This window comes from Topomyia yanbarensis, chromosome 3 (assembly GCF_030247195.1).
Source record: "Topomyia yanbarensis strain Yona2022 chromosome 3, ASM3024719v1, whole genome shotgun sequence".
Lineage (NCBI taxonomy): Eukaryota > Metazoa > Arthropoda > Insecta > Diptera > Culicidae > Topomyia > Topomyia yanbarensis.
The window spans coordinates 144266642-144281315 of NC_080672.1; the positions used below are offsets into that span (position 1 = coordinate 144266642).

Consider the following 14674-nt stretch of genomic DNA (forward strand, 5'->3'; position numbering starts at 1 on the left):
CATTGTCTCAAAACTACCGATAAAAATATTAATATTATGACCAAAACAAAATTTATGGCAACAGAAACCCCACCACTTCAATTGTTTATGTTATTCTATTTGTTTTGCGTTATCAATTGACGGCTTGCGTTCATGCTCACGGTCCATCTCGCTATTTTTCTTCTTCATATCCTCCTGTTTTATCGGTTTTATCGAAATGTGCCCACCTGTACCGCCTTCACTGCGAACGTTTCACGAGCTGTACCGTTATATAAATTCACTCGTGAATTGCCCATGAATGGATTGAATTTTGATCGATTCTATCGCTACCAACGTAACAACCTGAACTGTCAATGGTGTGCGAAGGTTGTAAAACGTCACACACGCGAGAGAGCAAAAGTTGTTTTGTCATTGCATTAGCAGGCAGAAGTTTGCGATTCGGATTGTGTCGTCGTTTTACTAGTTTTTCAATCATAAATCGTTAAAAGAGGCGTTCTAAGATATCTAGCTAAGAAACGATCAAGATGCCATCAGAAACTAGCACAACAAAGGTGGTTGTGCATCCACTGGTGCTACTCAGCGTCGTGGATCACTTCAATCGAATGGGCAAAATCGGTAATCAGAAGCGAGTTGTTGGTGTATTGCTCGGATGCTGGAAAGCTAAGGGCGTTCTGGATGTCTCCAACAGTTTCGCCGGTAAGTGATCGGATCGTGTAGTGATTTCCGTTTTGGAAATAATTGTGTGCATTAATTTTGGGAGAACATTGGCAGGACCCGAGCAAAAAAACATCACAACACTTTTTTTAAATCGAAAAATGTTCCCACCAATTCAAAAGTAATACAGCTTTTGGTATATAACTTCTTTTGTCCAGTATTTTTCTTATAAAACTGCCGTAGCAAACGTGACATCAATGCAAGATCCAATTTGGTAGTGGTTGTCATGTTGAAACTGTAATTCTGTTTAATTTACCTGGCGCTAAGACAAAATACCGTACCTCAAATTTATCAAATCCATGTAAAAGGCGTGATAAGCCATATATTCTCGTAAGAAATAATTTAACGTATATTAATTTCAGTACCCTTCGATGAGGATGACAAGGACAAATCGGTTTGGTTTTTAGACCACGACTATCTGGAAAACATGTACGGTATGTTCAAAAAGGTCAATGCCCGGGAGCGTGTGGTCGGTTGGTACCATACAGGACCGAAACTATGCCAGAATGATATCGCTATCAACGAGCTGATTCGGCGGTATTGTCCCAATTCTGTGCTGGTCATCATCGACGCTAAGCCTAAAGATCTGGGTTTACCCACCGAATCGTACATTGCCGTTGAGGAGGTGCATGACGATGGCACTCCGACATCGAAAACGTTTGAGCACGTGCCTAGCGAAATCGGTGCTGAAGAGGCGGAAGAAGTCGGCGTCGAGCATCTACTGCGGGACATTAAGGACACGACGGTTGGTAGTCTGTCGCAGAAGATCACCAATCAGCTGTTAGGACTGAAAGGATTGAACGCGCAACTGCGGGATATCAAAAACTATTTGCTTAAGGTGGGCAACGGACAACTTCCGATCAATCACCCGATTGTATACCAGCTGCAGGACATTCTGAACCTTCTACCAGATATCGCCCAGGAGTCGTTTACCGACACGTTGTATGTTAAAACGAATGATCAGATGCTGGTGGTGTATTTGGCTTCGCTTGTCCGGTCCATCATAGCCCTACATAATTTAATCAATAATAAACTTACTAACCGTGACGCCGAGGAGGGCAAAAAGAGTGATGACTCGAAGGATAAAAAGGATGGGAAAGACAAAAGCGAGAAAGATGGTGATAAAGACAAAAAGAAGGATGACAAGGATAAGAAGGAAGATAGTAAGAGCGATAAAACGAAGGATGATAAGAAGAAATAAAATGTGAAGAAACGAATCATGTCATGTGTACACTTTTGCAGATTATGTGAAATCTTATAATAAACTCTGTACTTGAATATTGGTTTTGCATTCTTTTTTAATATTTTTGACGTTTGACTTGATGTGGGTGAACGGAGTGAATCTAGTTATGTAAGGTATGCAATCTAGGCTCGATGGAACTATCCAAGTCAGTCCTCGATCACATACTTTGGAGCATAATCAGATGTTGGTTCAAGCCAGAGATGCCAGGTACTTTTATCAAATGTCTGCAATAATAATTTTAAAAGTCTGGGAAGAGCAAAAAATGGCAGGAAAGCTAGTGTAACCAAAAGCCTTTATATTCAAAAATCTGTAAATATCTGCAACCAAACTAAAAAATCTGCAAATATCTGCAACCAAACTGAAAAATCTGCAAATATCTGCATCATCGAAAAAATCTGCAGCTTAAATTAAAAGTCTGCGAATTTGCAGACTTGTCTGCAAATCTGGCATCTCTGGCTGTGACCCCAACAGCGAATCACGAGTAGAGAGTATTGACAAAAGTAATGGGGAAAAAGTTGCATTGACGATGTGGATTTCAAATGGGATTGAAATATTTTTTTTTTCGAGAGTTGTCCTACTGGAGCTGTAGAGCTAGGTTCTCGGAAGGGCTCCCCATCAGAATCACATACTACAATTTGCAGACGAGACAGACAATGTCGCCCAATAAAACACTGCATTAGGCCAATTGTAGCGGGCCGTGATTCTGAATGTGATATTCATTGTACGGTTCAGGTATGTGCGGACGTAGGGACTCGCGATCGCATGTATCATCGCGAAGGGTTCGAGCATTTGTACGTTAACGTGTTCGATCGCGTGTGCGTTTGTATGTCGCGTGTGCTAACGTGTATGTAACCTCGCGTATATAAAATCTATTTTATAACCGTGTGCATTTCGCATATTCGCGTGTGTTCTTTGGATAATCGTGCGCGGACCGTGAATCTAATACTTTATATTTGGTGTACGGCTCAAATGCTAAATGAAAGTGAGATCTTCCATATCACGAGTTCCCGGCGATGTCGCCGTAGAGCGTGTGGTCTAGTGGATATGAGCTTTATTTTTTTGATTGGTCCAACTGAATGTATGGACCTAAATTACTAGAATGAAGGCTAAAGATTTCCGGACGTGACCGATTCATGATCGCGCGCGTTTGCGGATTCGCGTTCGTAACTTCGTAAGTACTAAAACGTTCACATAATTACCGGAGTGTTATCAAGTTTGCGCGATAGCGGGCATAGGTGTACGTAGATGATCGCGAAGGGCTTAAGCGTTCGTATGTTGACGTGTTTGTCGCGAGTGCTCGCGTGTATGTGACTTCGCGTGTATAAATTCGATTTTGAAACCCTGCGGCCATTCATATATTCGCGGACCGTCATTCTGATATTTAGTTTGGTGTACACTGAAAAAAAATCCAAACGTTAATTCTATTTGCTTCAAAACGCTTAAAATTCATATGAAGAAGAAATGCTATTGTTATCACGCGCACACATAGCTTCCCACTGAGACGTCCAAAAAATTGTTTCAAAATCGTTCAACACGGGTCCAACGATGGACGTTCGTTGAACGGTTATTTGGACGATGTCCAAATTGGTCCAACGAACGTCCTTCATTGGACGATTTTGAAACCAACCGTTCTTAGAGGGTTCAATGTGTCAACTGTATAAACTATGTATGCACACACATAAGTTATATGTGTATATTGTTATAGAGTGGGGTTTTATGTGTCTAATAGTTATGAAATGTGAATGTAAGATTAATATTTCTTGTAAATACACACAGCAAATAGTGTCTATATGCCTCCGTTAATTGCAAAAATCTATGTGTAAAATCAATAGGCATAACGTTTACTTTTTTTGAGTGTACGGATCACATTCTGACAGGGAGTGAGTTATCCCATATCACTAGAGTTCCCGGTCATGTCACCATGGAACGTTTTGTCCAGTGGATATGGGAGCAATTTTTTTTAATTCAATTTTATTTATTTTTTTTTAAATTAACATGGACCTAGACTGTTGGTACCGGGAATAGAGACTTACGGACGATTCCGATTCATGATGGCGCGAACGCGGGAGTTTGTAGATTAACGCTTGAGATCGCGTTGGTAAGTTTATGAGCGCTGAGACGTTAACCTTATCACCGGGGTATAATCATGCTTGCGAGTTGGTGGGCGTAGGTTGTTTAGAAAATCGCGAGGGGTTCTAACGTTTGTACGCTAACGTGATTTTCTAACATATTTGCGTGTGTTGTGTGTTCTTGAATGGTCGCGCGAACCGTGAGTCTGATATTAAATTTTCGGTGCGCGGCCAGAATTCTGGCAGAGAGTGGGATCCCTTATATCGATAAGCTTCCCGGTTATGTCGCCATGAGACGTGCCGCCGAATAGGTATGAGCGTATTTGCCCAATTGGTCCAGCTGAAGGCATGGACCCAGGCTTCTGGGATCAAGGGTAGACCTCCGGACGTGACCGATTCATAACCTCTAGTAGTAGCACTTGGTGCAAATAGAAACCAAAAAGAGCGAAGGGTCCTTATATTTAGATAATTCTATTTAGTCTATTGTGGCCTGATGATGTTTACAATACCGTCAATCCTACTGCGAGAGGGATAAAGAAATAGATATTAATAGATAATAGAATAGATAAGATAATAGATAACACAGAAATAGATATTACATGCATCTAAACTACTTTTAGGTGTTTGGTGATGTGGTTCACGTGGATTGGATTTCTTCAAAAACTACGTGTTTCAGTTTATTAAGTTGATCTAGTTGAGCATTAATTAGTGGCTGAACAGTATGTTTAAGAGAAGGTTCCATCCATAAGAGATTGTCATCTCTGTTTCTGAAAACAGCGAATCCGATTCGTTATAAACGAGTGTTACTCGCCATCTTCACGAGCCAGAGCGACAGAGCGATTTAAGAGATAAAAACACCCACCTTCAGTCTGATCATCTCTTATAGATGACAGTCCATCGATCCGAATCGAATGACTCGATCACTATGCTCAAGATCAAATGAGTCCCCGAAGAACCGAACCAGCATGTTCCCCTATTTGAAAGTAGAAACATCCATATCAGCCGCCCGCCAAAACACTCGATCGAATGATTATTAGTCATGAGATTCAGAGGTCAATGAACCAGCACTCGCTCGGATCTCCCACTCTTATCGACCAAGCAAGAGTACGCGCCCATTAGGCTCATCACCCAAGCCCAGGAGATTTCAAATGGGATTGAAATATTGTAACAATATCATCAATACTACCCAGTTAAACTCATTCCGGAATCGGTTCGGATTTCTGAATGGAGTCATTATGGATTCCAAATCAAATGCAACAACCGATTCCGACTCAGAATCGGTTGTTGCATTTGATTTGGAATTCATAATGACTCCATTCAGGATTCCGAATCAAATTGGAAACATTGAAGTTTTTTCTACTAATCTGACCTACTGGCTCGTTTTCTTTGCATTACATTTAATGCATGAAAGAAGAACATAAGCAAATCAGTGACTGCCAATCAAAAATGGTACATTAATCTTTATATGGAAGGCTGACTGCATGAAGTATTTTTTAGTTCTATCATTTTGAGAAATAGAAAAACTTTCGGTATAATTAGGTTACTGCAGACTTAACAAAGCAGCATTAAATGTTATGCAATAGAGTTAACAATAATATATTTCGTGTAACAATTCATCTGTAGCAGTATTATGGAGTAACATCCTCAAGTGGATGATAAATCAAGGTTCAAAGTTCGTCAGGAATCTTCTTGTACTAAATATTAATTTTTAATTCTTTTGTTTAGGAGGTGGTTTCTTGTTATTCTTTCTAAGCTCAGTTTTTCTTTGTTTCTCTTCCTTTACTTTCCTTTTTTCTTCAGTTTTCGCCTTGTGGTATTCAACTGTTCGGCGCAATGTTAAAACAGCAGGACTACGTCGCTTGAATCGTGATGTTCCTGTTCGTGTGAGTGTTTCAGGCGATTCTAGGAATTCAGCAAGCACACTCTTATTATCATTATTTAGCTGTGATATGTCTCTTAGATTTGTCAACATATAGCTCGTCGAATTCAACAAATTCGAACTACAAATGTTCTTCAACATGGATTTCAGAAGTCTCCTCTTTGGTCATATTATGGTCTTCAATGAAATGTTCCTCAATCGTTTGATTTTCGACATCCATTTGTTTGAACATTTTCAAATAGTTTGACCAAAAAGAGCATATAACCTACCGTTACGAATTTTTTTTACTTTTTGATTATTCTAACTCGATAAACAAATAGCTGTCAAGAAAGAAAATCGCGGGGTGTCCAAAATATATTATCAATTTTTTAAGACATATTTTGGACACTATTTATTTAAGATTTTTTAGATAAAACATTACAAAGAAACCTTTTCGAACACGTAACATGCATAATACCAAATCAGACAAACTAATTAAATCGATAAAAAATATTATAATTGTTCATTTAAATCCAATTTGAAAATGTATCATTTCCACCGGTTCCTCTTGGCTATCGTTGAAACATGAAACGTTTTCGGTGATATTTTTGAAAACTGTGGATTCTGTTTAATTTTAAACAATTAGAGATCAACTAATGATATTGAAAGTTAATAGACAACCCAAGGAATGTAATTGCTGCATCAAACCAAACAAATGCAGAGAAATTTGGCAGTGTAGGAGGCAAATACATTAACAGGGTCCGAAATATGTAGGGGTCCAAATTAGGTTGGTTACCCTATTGAACGTGTAAGGGTCACTTATCACTTTGCCAGTTCATGAGCTGAATCGTAGGTGTCGCAAGACTAATTTTGATTTTGTCGCAAATCGCCAATAGACTGTCTCTGTTCACTACCAGTAACAGTTTTGACCTTTTGACGCATGCTATAGGACCTTGTTTAGAGGGACTTTGGCTAACAGCAAAATTTTGACAGTTGAGTTGGTACGGCTTCAAAACAACACAAATGAAAATAAAATGACTACCAAATAATGTAATTGGCAAAGAGAATAGGGAAAGAGACGAAGAGTGAAAATCAGTCAAAACGGCAACACTCCCTTTATGATGATTTCAACACTAGAATTTTGGCAACCGCTTCCACAGGCAGCACTTTAAATGACTCCTATTATATTTTGAAAACAAACCGTATGTCGATCGTTGGATTTGTTTATCAAACGATGCGCATTTCGAAACAAAGAGATGAAATAATTCTAATGCTTGTTTTTACTCATACATATACTCTAGAATGCACCTCACAATCACGATTGAATCAAATTCTGACGAAAATTGAAATTTCTTTTTTAATAGATGTACAATACTTATCTCCTCCAACTCAGGCATGAGTAATGTTTATTTACATTGCACGATTGGTCTGCTCAATAAGGTATTTTTGGCTTCACACTATTCGTCTCTTTCCCTATTCTCTTTGGTAATTGGTATCTGAAGAAACAGTGCCACATAATCCAAATAATGCCCAGTTAAGCTCAGCCGGAAATGAACTGGAATTCTGGCTGGTTTCAGTTCGCATTCCGGCTCCAGTGACACAACCGATTCTAGTTAGAATCGGTCGTGTCACTGGAGCCGGATTGCGAACTGGAACCAGCCAGAATTCCAGTTCATTTCCAGCTGAACTTTACTGGGTGGAACCGGAATTCTGGCTGGTTCTAGTTAGTGTTCCGATTCCAGTGACACAACCGATCCTATATAACTAGAATCGGTTGTGTTACTCGAGCCAGAATAGGAACTAGAACCAGCCAGCATTTCGGCTGGACTTTACTGGGGTGAAGAGCTAGATGGAATATTCACATTTTGGCCAGCTTTTCAACACAAATACCCCTCTGTGCAAGGGTTAATTACTTCCAAATGCAGAAAAAGTACATGGTAGGTTACACCCAGGGGTGCCAACCTTCCAGATTTATCTGGATTCTTCCAGATTTTTAAGCGTCGTCCAGACACAGATTTATGTTTGTCTTATCCAAATTTCAGAAAATTTGTCCAGATTTATCCAGACAATTTGAAAAATAACAAAATAAGATATAAGAATGCATTGTTGATTTTTTAAACGGGTTACGATTTTTAAAATAGTTGGAAACACAAACCAGCAAAAAAAAAAATTCGCAGGTAGCGAATAAATTTTGTTGAGTTTTCATCAGCTGGAAATTTTAGCAATCCAAGATGCTGAAAGCTCACAACCTCAAATTCAATCCTCAAACTTTCTAAAAAAAAAAAAAATGGGCGATCCAGGCAATTCCAGACATTTTTCAAAATTATTACAGACTTCTTGAAAAACCACTTGGCATCCCTGTACACCACCCTTCAATCTATAGAGTACTTGACAATGTGCAACCACAGAGAACAGACGTCCATCTTCAGCATTCAACTTGTGTAAAATCTCTAACCACAGAGAACAGACATCCATGATCGAACAAAAATATTTAAAAAACGTGTGTAAACATTTGAATTAATATACTAAAAACACTAGCGCCGCCACACCAACCTATCCCAACTATCCGTCAAATCGATTCCGGAACCGGTTCGAAATCCTGGATGGATTCTGCATGAAATCTAGCTCAAAGAAAACAACCGATTCCGACTCTATCGGTTGACGCATTTGAGCTGGAATTCATGCTGGAAGTCCGAATCGGTTCCGGACTAGTTTGACTGGGTAGAGGAATAACCGCTGTCAATTCTGTCGCACTCAGCCACAAAAAACATGACGACAGTAGCGCACCTGGTTTAGATATCCAAACTACCTTCGAAACCGTTAGAGATTTTACACAAGTTGAATGCTGAAGATGGACGTCTGTTCTCTGTGCTCTAACGGTTTCGAAGGTAGTTTGGATATCTAAACCAGGTGCGCTACTGTCGTCATGTTTTTTTATGGCTGAGAGCGACAGAATTGACAGCGGTTATTCCTCTACCCAGTCAAACTAGTCCGGAACCGATTCGAACTTCCAGCATGAATTCCAGCTCAAATGCGTCAACCGATAGAGTCGGAATCGGTTGTTTTCTTTGAGCTAGATTTCATGCAGAATCCATCCAGGATTTCGAACCGGTTCCGGAATCGATTTGACGGATAGTTGGGATAGGTTGGTGTGGCGGCGCTAGTGTTTTTAGTATATTAATTCAAATGTTTACACACGTTTTTTAAATATTTTTGTTCGATCATGGATGTCTGTTCTCTGTGGTGCAACTGTATTAGTGTGTTCAACGATTTGTTTTCCTCCACCTGTCATCATGGAGCTTGACCAACCGGTATTGTACGTGTCCGTAATAAGTTTTACAGTGTCATAGAGCATTACAACACCATTATAACCCAGTTAAGCTCAGCCGGAAATGAACCGGAATTCTGGCTGGTTCCAGTTCGTATTCCGGCTCCAGTGACACAACCGATTCTAGTTAGAATCGGTTGTTGCACTGGAGCCGGAATACGAACTGGAACCAGCCAGAATTCCAGTTCATTTCCGGCTGAACTTTACTGGGAAATACTTTACGCGAGCTATTTCAAATGTTTAAATTGGCTGACAGTTTTATATATGACAGCTGGAGGAAAACAAACCCCCAATTAGTATGTGTGAAATGATTTGCATAGAACTCTATTCTATTCTGAAACGTCAAAATTTCATCAACAAAGCGCGATAAAAAGTTCGCAGAAAAATAATTTTGAAATAATTAAATTTTTCCATTGTAAAATAGTTATAAATCCTAGCACATATACCTATAACTCGAAATTAGCAAAAATGAGCGAAGTGAGTACAAAAAGACACAGTTTAATAAACATACTATTATACAACGTCACCTTTCACAGCCCCCAGTGCAAGATGATCGAAGACTGTGGATAGGGAATTTAGACAGTCGAATCACTGAGTAAGTTGCTTATTTGTTGAATGGTGTTATCCATTTTTCCATGAATACAAGCAATTTAACCACCTCTTTTCTTTTTCCAACTATCGGTATCAACTATTGAAAATTGCGCAAAAATGCGGGAAAATCGAAAAGTTTGATATGTTGTTTCATCGTTCCGGGCCTATGGCCGGATATCCGCGAGGTTACGCTTTCGTGACATATGAAAAAGTAGGTCGAATATTTTTCTTAAACCGAGCTGTTAACAAAACCTCTATTACAGCAAAAGGATTCCGAGGGAGCTCTCGAGATTCTGAACGGTAAGCTTGTGGGTGACAAACACATGGTCGTGCGATGGGCCAAAAATGTCAATCGCGATGAGATGGAGAGAACGAAACCAAAGCTTCAAATACCGGCCTTAGCCGGGGGATCAAAGGCGGGACCCAGCGGACCGGTGAGTCAGCAAACCAAAATTCAAGCATTGGAGGCTAAACTCAAAATGATGGAAAGTCGTTCGGACGATTTGATAATCAACAAAAGTATTAACGGAGAGAAGGCGATTATCGAAAAATATCAGTATAACAAAAATCCGCCACAGCAGCAGCAGCAGCATCGGCTGGATTCGTCAAAGAGCAAGCGGCATATTAGTAGGGGAGGGAGAAACGGTCCATACAAGTCTAGTAGATTTAAATAATTGATGAAGGAGGCGCAAGTTTTGATAGGCTTAGCTAGCTGAAATGTGCAGATTCTTTCGATTCTATCTCATTGTGTACTTGTAATCTTATTTAAAAGTGTTATCTCTCTGTACTTCGTAAACAATTTAGCCAATGATCTTTTTTACAATATATTTAAGCGACGAACTAGGTGAATCATTTTTACACTAAAAAATTTGAGAACACATTCTATTCCTTCAGTTGGTACTTGTACTTACCGCGCATATGCTTTGGTACAGGGACTACTCCGGGACAGGGCAGCTGGCCGGGGATTTCGCAAATGCAATGTTTCACGCAACCGACACCAAAATTTGCCGGGTTGTCTTGCTTCTCGGCAAGCTTTGATTCAGCGGCGAGAGTTTCGCTAAAGAAAAAAATATGTTTAGTGAATTTTTTAGCTAGGGCTCCAAATTACCGATACTGTTACTCCCCTCAACGATCTTATCATATACACTAGGCACAGAAATTGTCCGTGTAGCAAACTTTTTCTTATTAAAACGCGTCGAGAAATGATGGTTTTACTCACGAATTGGGTGATTATAAGTTTTAATACAGATTGTGTGCTGTTACCTCCAATATTTAACATTTTTTGGGCTACATACTTACAAGTTTAAAATAAAGGGCCCTATTCTCACAGTCACGTCACCTATTGACTAGAGTAAATTTTGTTCTAGTCATTAGGTGACGTGACTGTGAGAATAGGGCCCAAAATGTTGTACGAACTGCAAAATCAATGCAAAAAATTGTCCGTACATCATCGTGTTGTTCGAAAATTACTTAAATAAACCGAATAGGGCTAACCATTTTGTTACTTTTACTTTCACACAAAAATTCTACTTGACTTATACAAAATTATGGTGAAATCGAAGCGAGAAGAACTAATGTGAAATTGTAAGTAGCATTGTCCCTTTAACCCCAATATTATTAATCTACCGCGATCCTCCGTTCAATGAATACTCGCGAAGCTTGGAACTTCGAAGATTACACTAGGACGCGGTAGTATACTGAAGCCTAACTTGTACAATGAATGGAAAATTGAACGTGAAAAAAGGCAAGGCTAGTTCTCGTACATTGGTTAGAAATTTGTTCAAATTTGAAAATGTGACGGTTTGACCTCAAATCTTGCATAATTTTTTTTATTCGTACCAGGGGAAAGTTGGCCCAATTGAAAAAAAACCCTGGAATATGTTCAAAAGTATGGTGTGGGTATTGAACAATTCCACGAAAATGTAATTTTTACCGACAAGAGAATGTAGTGTTTTGGGATCTGTTGGTAGAATCATTACATGGAGAGGACCCTGGTAAAAGTATTAAACTTATCCTGACGGAACGGTGACGTTCCGTTGACGGAAGCTGATGTATCGTCTGAATCGTACTTAAAAGATTTAATCGAATTTCATTAGCTCCACGCCTGTTCATTAAGATGTGAAGCAATCTTTGTAAACACGGTTCACAGCAAAGGTCAATTTACGTCGATTTGCTAGTCGACTTCGCCACCGTGTGCAGGCTAGTATCAGCTATTTCCGCCCGCGAAATGTCGACAAAATAACATATGCAATGTGCATGCACAAAAAGTTGTAACGTGATCAAAGTCCCTCTAAACATATAAGGACTTTGTAACGTGATATATAACTGAAAAACCAAGCAACCCATGATTACTTGCGAAAATCGTCATTCAGTGAAAATTCCAGAAACCAGAAACATCCATTCAAATGCTCTCAGATCGGGAAGAACAATTACTGCGACAAATCTCCAGCCTCGACATCCGGATCCAACAAATGAAGAAAATGGCAATGCTCCCCGAAAATGTCCGCAGCAAGGTAGACATGCTGAAAAAACTTCAAATGGAAATGTTAGAACAGGAAACAGATTTCCACCGTAAGGTTTTCTCGCTAGAAGTAGATTTTCAGGCACGGTATGCTGAAATGAATGAAAAACGTAGACAGATTGTTACGGGATTGTTCGCTTCGCCGTTGATGGAACGCATCTCAGAAGATGATGCGGCGGATCAGGCTAGCGGCATCCCTGAATTTTGGCTGACTGTCTTTAAGATGACACCGGTGTTGCAGACGATGATCCGGGAATCCGATGAAGAACCGCTGAAGCGACTGATCGACGTTCGAGCATTAGTGAAGAATGATCCACAGCCAGGTTTTGAGTTGCAGTTTGAGTTTGAACCAAATGAATTTTTCACCGATCGTATTCTGAAGAAGCAGTATTTAATGACGTGCGCCCCGAATGCCGAAAAACCGTTCACCTTTAATGGGTTTGAGATTTACGATACTATTGGACAGGCCATCAACTGGAAGGAAGGAGTTAATTTAACCAAACTAGAAATGACTGATGAAAGTGGACGAAAACAGGAGGTAACGACCAATAGTTTTTTCAACTTTTTTGATCCGAAGAAGCTGTTTGAAACGGACCCATTACTGAGTATGCAGTTTTTAGAAACTGATTTTGAGATAGGATACTACATCAAGGAGCAAGTTATTCCAAGGGCAGTATACTTTTTTACGGGAGAAGCCGATGAAGATTTGGACAGCGAAACGGAATCAACCGATAAGGAGCGTACAACTAATGAAGCGACCGAAAAACTTACAAACAGCGAAGAAGACATCGCGGAGGAGAGTAACAAGTAATTTGCTATATCATTTATGTTAATTGTTTGCAGAATAAAAACATTTGCGTTGCTATAAAAATCGTTACTCACAGTGATTTTCCTACCACACGAATCAGATGCTGCATGATTTCATCTCGGTTTTTGCTGTCGATGTCGATTAACATTTGTTTACCGTTATCTAAAACAAACATATTCACTGGTAACGATTTCGCAAAAATCAAATAAAATTTTTCTCACCAAAATAGCATCTAATAAATGGTGATGGAGTCATATTTTTGAACGTTACAACTTGCACATTCGGGTTCTTGTACTGTATTTGTGGGATGTTCCAAAACACGAAATCTCTATAGGAAAACCGATTATATAAATTGGTTACACCGGGTTTCATGAGTCACATTTCATCCTACATTACCTGGCGCCCTCGTGATGGTTTCCGTAAGTGTTATAATTTACGCTGAAAATTTTGATTCTCTCTTTCAGTGCTAATCGGCCAGCACTCAAGTATTGAATCGATCTCCTCACCGGTGCCTTTCCTTTCATAAACGGCATGGTGCAGGTGCGATCCTTCGCTTATGAAAATAATTATTAAAAAAAGATTAGAAATTTATTTCCGTAGTTCACGAACTCTTTCAGAAAATTTGAAGATGCAATTATTTAATGTTTGAATTAACACGTTTTTTTGTTTGTTTTTTAATTGTTAATAAATTATTTTAGATGGCGAGATGGATCAACTATGGTCTTAGCTGTCAACAACCCAAAAATAATAATAATTTTAGACAACATAAAAGAGTGGATTCGGACTTCGGAGATTACACCGTTTCGACCGGAGATTACACCGTTTCGACCGGAGATTACACCGCTTGACCGAAGAACAACGCTGGATCACAGTAAACGAAAAGGCGGCTAGGCGCATTAAACTATAGATCCCAGTCAAAAAGGGCAAGTTGCTCGCTAACAGGGGGCAATTTGCCAACTCGGATGCGCTAATCGCCCTTCAATTTACCAGCAAATTGCTGACAATTAGGTGGCTATTTCAAACGCAACATTTGGGCGATTTGCCACCGTCATTTTTTTTGCCGCCCTACCCGCCTTTAAATCACCCACGGAACGCGCCATTTAATCTCCCTTAGTTCCCAAGTAACAATTTTAGTTTTATTATAAGCTTAACGCTATGATTAAAACTTTCTTATTAAAACCATTTACAAGATCAAAACATTCAGAACACCTCTTCAAGAATTTGTTAAAACTATTACTAGAGCAGGTGGGCTCATTCAACAAACGGCTTTCAGACTATTATTATAAATGCGTTTTAGTTTTAATACACAATACTATAAGAAGTCCTAGAGATTTCAATAAAACCCTTTTTTAAACTTTGTGGCAACCTTAAGCATTTTAAACAAACGATAAAACAGTTTTATGTAATTACCTCGTAGGTTAAATTAGTTATATCTGTCTACCTTTTCCTCAACAAAACTCCCACATTAAATAACTTGACAAAACCCAATGCGAAAAAATGTTAAGAAAAAATTTGGAGTAGGGAATTACCATCGAGATTATAAAAAAATATAAATTCAACATA

General features: G+C 39.2%; 3 protein-coding genes across 4 annotated transcripts; 2 read left to right on the forward strand and 1 right to left on the reverse strand.

Moving 5' to 3' along the window:
- The first annotated feature begins 332 nt into the window (after window positions 1-332).
- Window positions 333-1973, forward strand: LOC131688581 (26S proteasome non-ATPase regulatory subunit 7). Its single transcript, XM_058972930.1, has 2 exons — window positions 333-675; window positions 1056-1973. The coding sequence occupies exons 1-2, from the start codon at window positions 504-506 to the stop codon at window positions 1892-1894; spliced, it is 1011 nt and encodes a 336-aa protein (XP_058828913.1). The 5' UTR covers window positions 333-503; the 3' UTR covers window positions 1895-1973.
- Window positions 1974-9508: 7535 nt separating this feature from the next.
- Window positions 9509-10594, forward strand: LOC131688586 (probable RNA-binding protein 18). Of its 2 annotated transcripts, XM_058972940.1 has the most exons (4): window positions 9509-9668; window positions 9728-9786; window positions 9919-9993; window positions 10046-10594. In XM_058972940.1, the coding sequence occupies exons 3-4, from the start codon at window positions 9925-9927 to the stop codon at window positions 10454-10456; spliced, it is 480 nt and encodes a 159-aa protein (XP_058828923.1). In that variant the 5' UTR covers window positions 9509-9668; window positions 9728-9786; window positions 9919-9924; the 3' UTR covers window positions 10457-10594. The 2 variants fall into 2 exon arrangements, with proteins under 2 accessions (XP_058828923.1, XP_058828924.1); XM_058972941.1 differs by lacking the exons at window positions 9509-9668; window positions 9728-9786 and having other exon boundaries at window positions 9815-9993.
- Window positions 10544-13837, reverse strand: LOC131688584 (small ribosomal subunit protein mS25). The gene is made up of 4 exons (XM_058972934.1): window positions 13508-13837; window positions 13333-13439; window positions 13186-13273; window positions 10544-10839 (listed from the first exon to the last, which is right to left on the reverse strand). The coding sequence occupies exons 1-4, from the start codon at window positions 13642-13644 to the stop codon at window positions 10665-10667; spliced, it is 507 nt and encodes a 168-aa protein (XP_058828917.1). The 5' UTR covers window positions 13645-13837; the 3' UTR covers window positions 10544-10664.
- Window positions 13838-14674: the final 837 nt, after the last annotated feature.

What these genes read in the sequence shown, in the direction of transcription:
- LOC131688581 (XM_058972930.1), top strand. Translation starts at nt 504, where the DNA reads ATGCCATCAGAAACTAGCACAACAAAGGTGGTTGTGCATCCACTGGTG. An exon ending in TGTCTCCAACAGTTTCGCCG is followed by an intron (nt 676 to 1,055) that starts GTAAGTGATCGG and finishes TATTAATTTCAG; the next exon opens with TACCCTTCGATGAGGATGAC.
- LOC131688586 (XM_058972940.1), top strand. Translation starts at nt 9,925, where the DNA reads ATGTTGTTTCATCGTTCCGGGCCTATGGCCGGATATCCGCGAGGTTAC. An exon ending in CTTTCGTGACATATGAAAAA is followed by an intron (nt 9,994 to 10,045) that starts GTAGGTCGAATA and finishes CCTCTATTACAG; the next exon opens with CAAAAGGATTCCGAGGGAGC.
- LOC131688584 (XM_058972934.1), bottom strand. Translation starts at nt 13,644, where the DNA reads ATGCCGTTTATGAAAGGAAAGGCACCGGTGAGGAGATCGATTCAATAC. An exon ending in ATTTATTAGATGCTATTTTG is followed by an intron (nt 13,274 to 13,332) that starts GTGAGAAAAATT and finishes TGTTTGTTTTAG; the next exon opens with ATAACGGTAAACAAATGTTA. An exon ending in CGTGTGGTAGGAAAATCACT is followed by an intron (nt 10,840 to 13,185) that starts GTGAGTAACGAT and finishes TTTTTTCTTTAG; the next exon opens with CGAAACTCTCGCCGCTGAAT.